We start from the raw sequence: 13497 nt of genomic DNA on the forward strand, positions 1-13497 counted from the left end.
ACCAAATCCCCCCACACATCAACCCCCCCCCTCCGTGCGTTGGTTGAGTGGAAGAGTTAGGGCTGCATGGGATTCTGGGTATTGGTACCGTCAGTGTAAGATGTGTGGCTGCTGAGTTAGTACGCCTTGCTGTCACTTACGTGAGCAAGCTGAAATTGCATTCTACGTGTGGTCGAGCAGGTACACTGTTAGGGCAGACTGTAGAGGGCGCCAAATGCAGTGTCATCACGCTCTGATATTCGGGAGTCTCCCGGGAAAAGTGAGAGGGTTGGCAAGTATGACGCTATCAAGCGCCATTCATTCAAAACTCGCGGGCTGCACTAACATCAAATTTCCACATTAAAGTGCGTGCCGGTGCGTGTGTCGGAGACCCCTGGTTAACATAGCACAAAGCATTTAAGCTTTGTATGCAGTATTTTTCATTTTAAATTTTAATTTTTTTTTTGTGGCTCCCATTACTTTCTTTAATTTGTGAAACTTGCCAAAATGGCTCTTTGAGTGGTAAAGGTTGCCGACCCCTGGACTATACCCTAGGGAGGTAAGATATACAGTACAGGCCAAAAAATTGGACACACCTACTTATTCAATGTGTTTTCTTTATTTTCATGACTATTTACATTGTAGATTGTCACTGAAGGCATCACAACTATGAATGAACACATGTGGAGTTATGTACTTAACAAAAAAAGGTGAAATAACTGAAAACATGTTTTATATTCTAGTTTCTTCAAAATAGCCACCCTTTGCTCTGATTACTTTTTCGCACATTCTTGGCATTCAAGAGGTAGTCACCTGAAATGGTTTTCACTTTACAGGTATGCACTTGAAGCCCATCGAGAGAATGCCAAGAGTGTGCGAAAAAGTAATCAGAGCAAACGGTGGCTATTTTGAATTTTTTTTTTTATATATTGAATTGGCCTGTACTGTAAGTGTGACAAAATGATTCTATTTGCAAAGTTGTAGTTGTTTAAAATAACACAAAACCAATTTCAATATTTCAACAGAGCTGATAGTCGCTAATTTTAAATTTGGTTTTCTATTGAACACTTGGAAAACATAATTTACAACGCAGGTTGCAGGGTTTCGAGTGCAACGAATTGTAATTCTGTCAATGGTTTGTGTCCCATCATTTCAAAGTTGTGACAAGCTGAAATGTATGTGTTGGAGCAATGCTGGCTTTCACGTCTCAAGTGCTTGTCTTGTCTCTCTCGCAGCTGAAAGCTGGTTCCACTTCCTCAGAAGGAGGCCATATGAAGGGTTGGGGGGGGGTCAAGGATTTGACACCGCTCGCAACACCCATCCTTTCTTTCTTTCTGCCCACCGACATGTCTCACTATGTTATCAGTGCAGGAAGAGGCAGGGTGGTGCATTGTGACGTGGCTGTGCACACACACACACACACACACACACAAACACACACACACACACACACACACACACACACACACACACACACACACACACACACACACACCGCTCGGTTAAACTTTGCTCAAACATTTAAAAGAAATATAGATCACCTGAAACGTGCACATGAACATGGTGACCATGCGGTTGTAAGAGAAGTGTCGGACAATAGACCGAAGAGGGCGGAGCTTCCTGACCCCAGACAAGCAGGTCAAAGGTTAGATATGATGCGCTGCCTTGTTTGGTTTTTAACACAAAAAAAAAACGTACTTTCTAGCTCCTGTCCGCGGCCCTTTAGACCGGCGTAACATTCAAAGAAACAAAAAGGTCTGCACGTGTGAGGCAAGCGTGGCGCGAGCGTGCGCACACAGAGTGCAAGACATTATCAGTTGATTAGCCAGCGAGTCTCGCCTTTTTCCTGTCACTGCCTCAGTTATTTGCGAACACACAAACGAGGCCCCTAATTCATTTTGGCATACGGTTCAAACGGACGACCGTCAGGAAAGCTAGTCTGTCTCTCTTTCCCCCCGTTCATTCTTCTATTTTGACAATAAAGATAGCGTATCTCATCCCGTTACAAGCTGCCTTGTCCGAGATACGCCTAAAAACCAGTCTAATGGTGTGTGTGTGTCACCCAATGGGACAGCTGCAACACATTGATTGCACAACCATGTAAGGTTGTGTTTCCCGGACTAAATCAAGACTGATCTACAAGGGTGAATGAGTCCAATATGCTTGGCTCGACAATTGATCCTATACCAAGTTTGCTGTAACAAAAATCCTAGGATTTTTGACCCTTTTAATGCATATGTATACTCGCTGATATACCACATACTGACATACACACGTTTACAAGTGTCTTAGTTGCTGGTTACTGGGGTTCAATTCCCACCTTCTACCTTCCTAGTCACGTCCGTTGTGTCCTTGGGCAAGACACTTCACCCTTTGCCTCTGATGGCTGCTGGTTAGCGCCTTGCATGGCAGCTCTCGCCATCAGTGTGTGAATGTGTGTGTGAATGGGTAAATGTGGAAATACTGTCAAAGCGCTTTGAGTACCTTGAAGGTAGAAAAGCGCTATACAAGTATAACCCATTTATCATTATTATCTTACAATGGCATTCTTTTTCTATTGTTTCAGTCTCACAAATTCCTCAGTATATTCACCAAAACATCACCGTGGAGTTATTGATTCTGTTTAGCTGATTGGAGAGCCAGCTTCCGCAGCTAGTGGGTCCATGACAATGACCTCGGTTTTGTTTGATCATCCGTTTTACTGCCTTGTTACAGGCACCATTTGGAAACAATTATACTACTGCTACTACTACTACTACTACATTTGACTTATAAGGCACTAGGGTTGTACGGTATACCGGTATTAGTATAGTACCGCAATACTAATGAATCATATATACTGCCTCTGAAAAGTACCGGTATGTTACTGCATACGTCAGCAGACTAATTAGGAGCCTTTGTTTGTTTACTTACTAATAAAAGACAAGTTGTCTTGTATGATCACTATTTTATTTAAGGACAAACTCGCAATAGGAAACATATGTTTAATGTACCGTGAGATTTTTTGTTTTAAATTAAGCCAATAATGCAATTCTTTGTGGTCCCTTTTTATTTAGAAAAGTACAGAAAAGTATCGAAATAATTTTGGTACCGGTACTGAAATATTGTTATCGGGACAACGCTATAAGGCGCCTTTCTAGACATTCAACGACACCGTACCAAAAAAATAAAAATTAAGATATGTAAATAAACATTTCCAAAATCTTTGTGTAAATAGTAGGGCTGTGAATCTTTGGGTGTCCCACGATTCAATTCAATATCGATTCTTGGGGTCACGATTCGATTCAAAATCGATTTTTTTTCAATTCAACACGATTCTCGATTCAAAGACTATTTTTTCCCGATTCAAAAGGATTCTCTATTCATTCAATACATAGGATTTCAGCAGGATCTACCCCAGTCTGCTGACATGCAAGCAGAGTAGTAGATTTTTTTGTAAAAAGCTTTTATAATTGTAAAGGACAATGTTTTATCAACTGATTGCAATAATGTAAATTTGTTTTAACTATTAAATAAACCAAAAATATGACTTATTTTATCTCTGTGAAAATATTGGGCACAGTGCGTTGTCAAGCTTATGAGATGCGATGCAAGTGTAAGCCACTGTGACACTATTGTTCTTTCTTTTTTTTTTATAAATGTCTAATGATAATGTCAATGAGGGATTTTTAATCACTGCTATGTTGAAATTGTAACTAATATTGATACTGTTGTTGATAATATTAATTTTTGTTTCACTACTTTTGGTTTGTTCTGTGTTGTGTGTGTGTCTCCTCTCAATTGCTCTGTTTATTGCAGTTCTGAGTGTTGCTGGGCCGGGTTTGGTTTTGGAATTGGATTGCATTGTTATGGTATTGCTGTGTATTGCTTTGTTGGATTGATTAATTAAAAAAAAAAAAAAAAAAAAAAAAAATTTTTTTTAAATTAAAATCGATTTTTTAAAAATTAGATTAGATTCTGAATCGCAAAACGTGAGAATCGCAATTCGAATTCGAATCGATTTTTTCCAACACCCCTAGTAAATAGCTAATTTCACAACGGTGCGGCTAATATGGGGATCAATTATTCGAAAATTTAGTGGGTGCAGGTTATATACCGGTGCGCTCTGTAGTACGAAAAATACGGTATGTACATTTCAACGATTTTTGCTGGAATCGGCAAACACTCACAGCTCCAATATCAGAATCGTATCAAAAGTGAAAAAGTCGTATCAGGAATACCCGGATAAATCCATCCATTTTCTACCGCTTATTCCCTTCGGGGTCGCGGGGGGCGCTGGAGCCTATTTCAGCTACAATCGGGCGGAAGGCGGGGTACACCCTGGACAAGTCGCCACCTCATCGCAGGGCCAACACAGATAGACAGACAACATTCACACTCTAGGGCCAATTTAGTGTTGCCAATCAACCTATCCCCAGGTGCATGTCTTTGGAGGTGGGAGGAAGCCGGAGTACCCGGAGGGAACCCACGCAGTCACGGGGAGGACATGCAAACTCCACACAAAGATCCCGAGGCCGGGATTGAACTCACGATGTATTTTCATAAATTCCAAAATATATAGCATATCTGCTTGACGTATGATTTCAAAGCAAGTTAATCAAATTGCACAGTCACCATAATTTTCTACCATATAAAAACTGCACAGTTTTTCCATTTACAGTTAATGCTGTAAAAAACAACATAAAAACAGTTCAATTATGGCAACTGAGGTGCTGTTATTTGTCTGCAAAATCTAAGATTTTTTTTAGTTTACACAAAAAATAGTAAATTCATAAGCAATTGTGCAATAATATCATGAGGTGAATCATTATACTTTTATATTCATATATATTCACTGTTACAAGCGGCCCTCTGAAGGCAGCCATAACTGCGATGTGACCCTCAATGAAAACAATTTCGACACTGCTGCTTTGAGATTAGGCAATAGTTGGTTTGGTTTTATTTCTAAACATGAATAGAGATACAATATGATGCATCAAACATCATAATCCACACATTGTCATTTCTCTTTACAACATGCTCGAAAAGGAATAGAAAGAAGCAAAACTTATTTAATCCTACTCCTTTTCCATTCTATAGCAATTAGTAACCCAGCGGCGTTTCTGAGTGTTGTTGATAAATGGCTTTCGCTTTGCATAGTAGTTTTAAAAAAATTTTATTTACAAATGTTAGACTTAAAATTTTAGAGCATCCCCAACTTCAACCCAATCCTATCTTTACAATACTTAAGATAGAAATGTACAAAGCAAAAATACTATACAATACCAAAACAAAGGAAAACCAAAAATGTATGCAAGCAAAAGTAATAGTTTGTTTTATAATAATAATAGACAGGATTTAGGGCAGGACTGTGGAACAGGGTTTAGTGCATGTGCCTCACAATCCCTGGGCTCTGGGTTTTTGTGTGGAGTTTGCATGTTCTCCCCGTGACTGCGTGGGTTCCATCCGGGTACTCCAGCTTCCTCCCACCTCCAGAGACATGCACCTGGGGATAAGTTGATTGGCCCTTGTGCGTGAATGTAAGTGTGAATGTTGTCTGTGTTAGCCCTGTGTTCAGGTGGCGACTTGTCTGGCCGCATGCAGCGGGGATAGGCTCCAGCACCCCCGCAACCCAGAGAAGGACAAACAGTAGAAAATAGATGGATTGGGGCGACTTGTCCAGGGTGTACCCCGCCTTCCGCCCGATTGTAGCTGAGATAGGCTCCAGCGCCTCCCGCGACCCCGAAGGGAATAAGCGGTAGAAAATGGATGGATGGATGGATTTATAGTGCTTTCCTAGACACTCAAAAGTGCTTTACAGTGAGAACTGAGAACCAATCATTTCATCACTCCACATTTGCTCCTGGTGGTAAGCTACATTTGGAGCCACGTCTGCCAACTTAACAGACCACCACCAAACTTGTTTAACCTTTGTGACGCTGAGCAAACCCATCAATAATGCATAAGTGTCTCTCAACGCATCTTTACATCTGGTTATTTGTGTCACTTCCTCACAGCTTCAGCAGCTACCAGATATGCAGAAATGTTACTGCAGCATTTGAGTTCATTTCCTCTCTGCAGGGGAAACACAATACAAAACAAAACCCAAAGCAAATAAGCTTGATTAAGACATCCAAAGAAACAAAACAAAAAAATGCCAACAAAAATCACTGGAGACAAATTAATCAACCGTCGGCCTTTTCTTGAACTGACTTCAGAAAAACGGGAGGAAATGCACAACAGGCAAGGAAAAGTGATGGAAGACGGCGGTGGGTGGTTGGTCGCGACGTGAAAGAGAGAATGTCAGTTGTACTGCTGATTCGAGATTTTGTTGTTTTTATCTGGCACTCGCATCGGAGCAGGGAAAGCGTGGGTTATGGCTTTAGTGGCGTCGCAGCTGGATGCTGCTGAAAGACAGGCCACAATATGGCTTTCTTCTTGAGCTGATTAAAGAAGTGTAACAAACGAGTGAAAGGATGTGGAAGACAAATACCCACAACTGATAAGACAAGTGTCGGCAGTTTGTAAAAGGTTACAGTTTCAAAAAAGGCATTCAAATTTTATAAAAAACAGGACAATGTTTATTGGGTTTTGCTGTTAAAGCAACAAAAGGTAAAGTGTTTTAAAGTAAACAAGCATATTCTGCAATCTTTGAGAACAACTCTAAAGATTTTGCATCTCAGCTGTATCACATTTGTCATAAACTGAACAATTGTAATAAAAGGGATGTGTTCCTTCCACAATGCCCTAACATTTTAACAGTATATTACAAAGATTGTGATGCCAGTCAGAAAAGAAAGGAAAATCAATTAAAAAAAGAAAAGAAATGTGAGACCCCAGAGTGCTCCCTATACACACACAATGCACATTCAATCAAAAGGCAGAATAAAAGAACCACACAACAGAGGTTGATGTTGAACTTGAAATACGCTGCCCCCTGCTGGTCAAACCAACAGCTAATTACCTGCTGATACAGCAGCAAAGGAAAAATGTGACAAGGGATCACCAGCAGTGTCAGCTTACAGCTGATGAACTGGCACAAGACAGCTATGTATGACTAAAGCTACTAAAACACATCGACGCTGTACACTTCACAGAAATTATTGCCATTTTAAATCACTACTGGTATTGTTAAAAAAAAGTGTGCTTTTATTTTAAAATATTGCACTTACCCACAAAACAATGCAATCACAATTCACAGTTTGGTTGGTCTAAGTTACAGGTCCCTCCAAGTTTTACTTGGAAATCAAGGCATTAGACAAAACGTAAAGCTTTCTTTTAGTCAAGGAGTAAACTGTGTGACTGACAGTCACTCAGGTAAAGTTTGTCCAAAGATAAACAATTGAGAAAAGTTAAGCATCTCAAATGTCTTCAACCCCTGTTCAACCTATGGATCCCACAAACCACACATACCATTTGCTCCGTGTAGCTTCCCCCTCAAGGACTGATCCTACGCCAGCTCAGTGTGCGGCTCATGTGCAACACCCGTAAAGAGAAAAGTGCGGCGAAGTCAGAAAAACAGAGTACTATCTGCCTGGAGCAGGAAGAGGAAATTAACTCAGAGCTCCAGCATTACCTTTTAAAATACCTTTGCTGAATTGTAGCTTTCAAAAGCTCCTTTAGGGGTTAGATTGGCAGTGATGCCAATGTATATGGCTTAATTCCATCAGTCCTGTGCATGTTGCATTGAGCTGTCTTTAGAGGTTATATGACTGCACAGTCTTCAATATTTTGATCCTCAAACATATCTGAGCAGAACACCCACTGCACAAACTGAACTGGACTCATCACCTTAGGTCTCTTCGTTTAGCACAAGCAGATTGTCCATGTTGACGATGGTGCTGAATTGTTCAAGCCTTTAGTCAAAAAGGTGCACATTTGGTTCACTTGTTAGGAAAATATTTTTTTTTTGTAATAAGTCACTGGATTTTAGACAGCCCACTTGCCAGGAGGAGTCTGAATGGGACAGTGGAGCGAGACACAGTTAAAGGTAGTCTGTGGAGACCTGCAAAGAATAAATAAATGCAATTAAAATAGTGCACAATTATTGGGTGGAGTGCAAAACTAGGGAAAATAGCCGTGTAGGTAAAAGGAGAGACGTTTTAGCATGGAACAAAAGTGAGTTGGGAGGCAATGGGAAAGTGAGTGGCCTTAGCAAAGAGATGCTATCTGAACTGCAAGAAAGGCAGACTGCGTGTGTGCTTTGAGGGCTTGTTTGTGTTGGGTGGAGGGTTCAAGGGTGTGTGTGCTGCAAGGGGTCTAGGGCGGTGGGCCTAAAGGTCCCCAAGGGGATCTGAATCTCCTCCTGTCCTTTTACACTTTCCTGTAAGAATTGTATTTTTTTCTATCTAAGGAAAAGCGGCCAGCCCACAGGGAAATGGGGCCAAAGCTGGGAAAACCAACGACACACCATTCAAGTGCTTTCAATATCAGCTCAGACCACCCACACATAAAAAGTAGTACATTTTGGCACACATAATGATAATGCGGAGTTACTGACCAAATGCACGAATAAGTTCTCTCTGTACTGCCCATGTGACCGTCTTGATCAGGGAGGCAGAGGTAAGACCAGCAAACAGCATGTTGTATAAAAAGACAGCATAGAAGTTCCCGAGCCAGTTATACCGTCCAAAGTCTCCCAGTAGATCGAAGCGTGTGATCCCTAAAAACAGAGGAGAATAAACGTTAGAGAAAACACACAAACTTGAAGAAGAAGCAAAGACTAAAACGCCCTCTTGTGACAGATGTCAAAACTACAAGTGTAAGATGCAAACATGGCAACCTGTTACTACCTTTGTTTGTTTACTAGAGATGGGTATTGTTTACATTTTAACCGATACAGGTACCAGACTGTTACTTTGAAACAGTGTCCTCACATCTACTTTAAATGGGAATGCAAGACAAAAATATTGTTTCTTTTAAAGCATTGCATTTTTACTTTTACTAAATTGTGTGACATGCATGTTGAACACATTGAGAATTTATATGCTTCAATAATATAAATAAAATGCTATGTAATGCAATTAACGGTATGAAATAAAATCCATGATATATTGTCATAATTATCGTAACAAAATCAGCAGCATTACAAAACACAATGTGCCAAAAAACAACTTGCTTGTGTTAAAAATTTAGAGGTTTGTGAATGCACCTTACTCGCCGTGATCGTGATTGGCGGATAATGAGAAAGTGTTAGTGTGGAAAGCGATGACAAAATGTGTGTATGCACGGTTGAAACTGAGCGGTGCTGTTGGCGTATTAAGGTTAAAAAGAGCAGACTCTGTGGGCTTCTGTCAGGACGCTACATTAATCACAAGACATTACTTTTGTAATGTCTTACTTACGTTCTGAAGCACTCTGCTCTATTTTAGCACAGACTAGAGGCATAGATATATTTTTTTTCTCTCTGCCTGGTTACTACTGTTTACGTCAGCACCAGTGACATTATGGAATTACAATCCTTTGTGTTTAGATTAGATTTAGATTTATTGGTCCCCTTGGGGAAATTCATTGTCACCGCCGTACATTTGAACAATAGACATTACACATCACAAAAATGTTTCCATCCTTACCAAGTGTGCGTGAAAAGACTGGAAGTGCTGAGCTTAAGATGAGAAGTGAAACACAGTTGGCGATCATCTGAAAGGAACATACATATAGTTAATATACACGACACGGGGTGGTTTGGCGTGGCTTGCTCGAGAGATACTGTACACTGCTGTACCTGTGTGAGGTTGGTGTCCTGTGCACGAGGCACTAGACCAGTGAAGAGCGGAGAGCTATAGAATCCTACTACTGAGGACACCATTAGATAGCTGTTAGGCATTTATAAAGGACAACACTCAAATTAATGTTTGTTTTAACAGTGGAAACCATCAGGTTGTAAATAATATAATGTATGAATGTACAGTCTATGTCAATACAAGCTTATGACTATGTAATCATATTTGCATTGCTTTAAAGGATACAGGATGAGGACAACTTGAACTGCTGCACCCAGTGAACCAAACATTGAGAAGGAGGCCATTCCAAGGTGAGGGTCCTAAATACACAGAAAAACATCAGTCATCAACATATATACAGAGGAAATATTTAAAAGTCTCAATAAATCCTTACTTCCATTCCTCTGGGCATAGCAGTCTCATCAAGGAGTAACTCCAACACATTGAAACAGACCATCAGTACACACATCCCCTAAAAGAGACAAAACATTACAATCTTCAAATGGAAACCTAAAAAAAAAATGTGACTCCAAATAAGCCTGTAAGAATCTAACAAATGCTTACTGTGAGGGCAAGGAGCATAAGCATGGCCAATGGATAACCCAAGTTTCTCTGCCATGCTGAAGCTTTCCTCCGTGTCTCTGTAAAGACATCAACAGGATAAGCAGCACCGTAAACACTGTTGGAGGAGTCAAACACACCTAAGGCGATGCGCTGTGTCCGGACTGTTTGGTGCTCTTTCTTCATCGCCTCCATGTTCAGCTTGACCCAGCATGACTGAGAACTGCCACCTTCAACCAGACAAATATCAGCTTAACACGTATATAAGGTAATGGTAGAAGACGGTGCGCTAAAGGGCTCCTACTCACATTTCAGTTTCCTGGACAGCGAGTCCTCCTCGAAAGTGGTGCAGCTGAGAGTATCTTCTATGTCTTCAAACAGCTGTGGGAAATTGGTCAAATCAGTGACTCCATGAACAATTCCCAATTCAGATTGACTATGCATGTATGACATTGTCACTCACCCGGGGTTTGACCAAGAGGCTGCCGGTTACACTAAACATTCGCGACAATCCAAAAGGAGTACACACTAATGAAAGAAACACAGGTGATGTGAACACATTATAATGTCAGTGGCTTTGAACCAATCATTACATTTTGATGGACACCTACAAAGTAGTAGCAGCACTCCAAAAAAAGAGATTCCCGAGTACAAGTAGGGAAGGTAATACTCCCACAGGTCTGCAAATCAGACATAAATACAATGTATTTTACATTGGTATCAACTGTTGCCACTGAAAAAACGAGTACTGTAAAACACAGAAGACTCACCATAGAGGCTCTTCCTCGCCATGTTGTCATGGAGAAAGGCTGATGCCACCCATACAATGCCCAACACAAGAAGAGCTAGCAGCAGCAACAGGACAACTGCTTCATATACTCGCGCCATTACCCCCTTTACATAAACAAAAATTGGTTATTATGCAATCACAGAAGCTATCTGGTTTAGAAAGCAATGTTTAATTAAAGATGCAGTACTGTTAACACCATCACCTTTTTGGACCCCACAAACCCTTCAGACTCAGTGAAGAAGTAGGCAAAGGGCATGAGGAAGACCAGGGACAGATTGGAGAAAAGGAACACTAGGTTCCACAATCCTAAAAAAAAACAAAAAAACACAAAATAATAAAGAGAAGAAGAAATGTTTCAAATAATTAGTCTTCTATTATCAGTAATGTGATTGCATTACATAAATCCACCATAGGGAGGCATAGTTTTGCTATCTTTTTTTGCTAGTCATGTGTAATTATTGGGAGAAAGAAAAAACTAAAATCATAAAATGTTTGTTGTATTTTTGGACTTTTAAGTATATCCTTACCATAAACTATCAGCCGACTAGGGTACTTCTTTTCCCACCTATAACAATCGCACCAGTTGGGTCACAGGCATGAATAATATAGATTTAGAGATTGTAACTTTAACGTGATCTTTCTGCTGTGTTTACTTCTGATCGTCACAGATAATTTTGATTAGGGTGACTAAGAAAAACGCAAAAATATACCATGGATAAGCGATCCATTGAGCCATTGCATGTAGTAGCTCTGTGGGAAGGTGAGCAGCACCTCATTGGAGAGAATTGAGATGGGCAGAAGCAGCACGGCACATACTGCAACTGACAACGTGAACGTACATAACCACAGCCTGCAAGAGAAGAAAAGAAGTGCTGTTAAATAAGAGTAATACTCTGCTCAAATCACACTTTTAACTTTAATCTGGTCGTGCACTCAGGTTCCCTCTAATTCTTCATGTGTGAGCAAAGGCAAAAACTCCCTGAGCATTCAGTGGAGCACATGTGAGCAACAACACGGTGGCCATACCAGCAGCACACCTGTCCCAAACATGACACTGATGCAGGTTAAATGTCCTATTATAATCAAATGACAGTCATTTCCATGAGACAAATTTCTAATATAAGTGATTTGGCCCACTTACAATGAAAATAATAAACGGCTCATGGGTTACAGTACAGAGCATAGAGCGTGCCAGCAACTTGAAAGTTCCAGGTTCATTCCCTGCCTCTGCCATCCCAAGTCACTGCCGTTGTGTCTTTGGGCAGGACAGTTCACCCTTGCTCCCAGTGCCGCTGGTGTATGAATGTTTGGTGGTGGTCAGAGGTAACCTGACTCTCACCAGATCCTTGTAGTTCGCTGAGCTCCACACAAGGATCTGGGACTTCTCAATAGGAGATATATTTCAGAAGGCGGGGCCTTGTAAAAAAATAATTGTATGTGATTGGATAAACCACTTGTCCGTTATCTTGAATGACATGCTACTTCAACCACTCACATCGAAATCAACCCGTGACGTTGATTAGAGTGACGCTGGGAAATCCAAAACAGAACAGCCGACATATTGGATAACGACAGAGCGAAAAGTTAATAAATGCCTTCAAAACCGTTCTCTGTTCATCTTTTAAAGAATTAACATGCGATAGATTCGACAAAACAGTTGCAATAGCAGAATCAATGTCAGCACACGACTCCTCACTGCGTGCCGCCATTGTTGTTTGAATCAAACAGTCGTTTCGGCGCTACGTCACCTCTATAAAATCCCGCCCGGCGATCCTGATTGGTTCATTATTTTTTGCTATCTTGAAGGAGTTTGCATTGCCCTCGAGCCCAGATCTCAGCTCAGCGAACTACAAGGACCTGGCGATAGTCAGGTTAGGTCAGAGGTGCCATAGGAAAAAATTGGCAGGGACGCTTCAGTCAGTCTACCCCAGGGCAGCTGTGGTTACAAATGTCGCTTACCACTACCAAGGTGTGAATGTGGAGTGAATGAATGATGGGTTCTCACTCCTCTGTGCGCGCTTTGAGTGTCTAGTGCAGGTGTCTGCAACCTTCACCACTCAAAGAGCCATTTTGACCCGTTTCACAAATTAAAGAAAACAATGGGAGCCACAAAACTGTTTTGAAATTTAAAATGAAATAACACTGCATACAAAGTTTTTTTTTGCTTTGTGCTATGTATAAACCAGGGGTCTCAGACATGCGGCCCGCACCTTACTATGAAAATGTAATGTTAGTGCGGCCCGCAAGTTTTATATAATTGGCGCTTGACAGCGTCATACTTGCCAACCCTCCCGATTTTTCCAGGAGACTCCCGAATTTCAGGGCAACTATTCTCTCGAATGTCTGCTGATTTTCACCCAAACAACAATAATAAGGGCGTGCCGTGATGGCCCTGCCTCTAGCGCCCTCTACAACCTGTACATACGGCGTGCCAGCCCATTTACATGTTATAGAGGCTTCTGCAGA

General features: G+C 41.0%; 1 protein-coding gene across 2 annotated transcripts in view; it reads right to left on the minus strand.

The window, feature by feature from the left end:
- Positions 1 to 6497: 6497 nt before the first annotated feature.
- Positions 6498 to 13497, minus strand: part of LOC133653639 (limb region 1 homolog-like protein) — a 32891-nt gene continuing 25891 nt past the window's right edge. The window contains exons 1-14 of one of the 2 annotated variants that reach the window (XM_062053148.1): positions 11559 to 11617; positions 11234 to 11337; positions 11012 to 11135; positions 10853 to 10921; positions 10705 to 10769; positions 10550 to 10622; positions 10382 to 10471; positions 10245 to 10321; positions 10075 to 10152; positions 9927 to 10000; positions 9683 to 9773; positions 9531 to 9597; positions 8459 to 8620; positions 6498 to 7963 (exon numbers count right to left, since the gene is read on the minus strand). In XM_062053148.1, the coding sequence (XP_061909132.1) occupies positions 7878 to 7963; positions 8459 to 8620; positions 9531 to 9597; positions 9683 to 9773; positions 9927 to 10000; positions 10075 to 10152; positions 10245 to 10321; positions 10382 to 10471; positions 10550 to 10622; positions 10705 to 10769; positions 10853 to 10921; positions 11012 to 11135; positions 11234 to 11287 (1110 nt within the window). In that variant the 5' untranslated portion in view covers positions 11288 to 11337; positions 11559 to 11617 and the 3' untranslated portion in view covers positions 6498 to 7877. Of the gene's footprint in view, positions 7964 to 8458; positions 8621 to 9530; positions 9598 to 9682; positions 9774 to 9926; positions 10001 to 10074; positions 10153 to 10244; positions 10322 to 10381; positions 10472 to 10549; positions 10623 to 10704; positions 10770 to 10852; positions 10922 to 11011; positions 11136 to 11233; positions 11338 to 11558; positions 11618 to 11741; positions 11882 to 13497 lie in introns of those variants that run through there. The other variant, XM_062053147.1, reaches the window with a different exon arrangement.

Source organism: Entelurus aequoreus, linkage group LG07 (genome assembly GCF_033978785.1).
Source record: "Entelurus aequoreus isolate RoL-2023_Sb linkage group LG07, RoL_Eaeq_v1.1, whole genome shotgun sequence".
Taxonomy (NCBI): Eukaryota; Metazoa; Chordata; class Actinopteri; order Syngnathiformes; family Syngnathidae; genus Entelurus; species Entelurus aequoreus.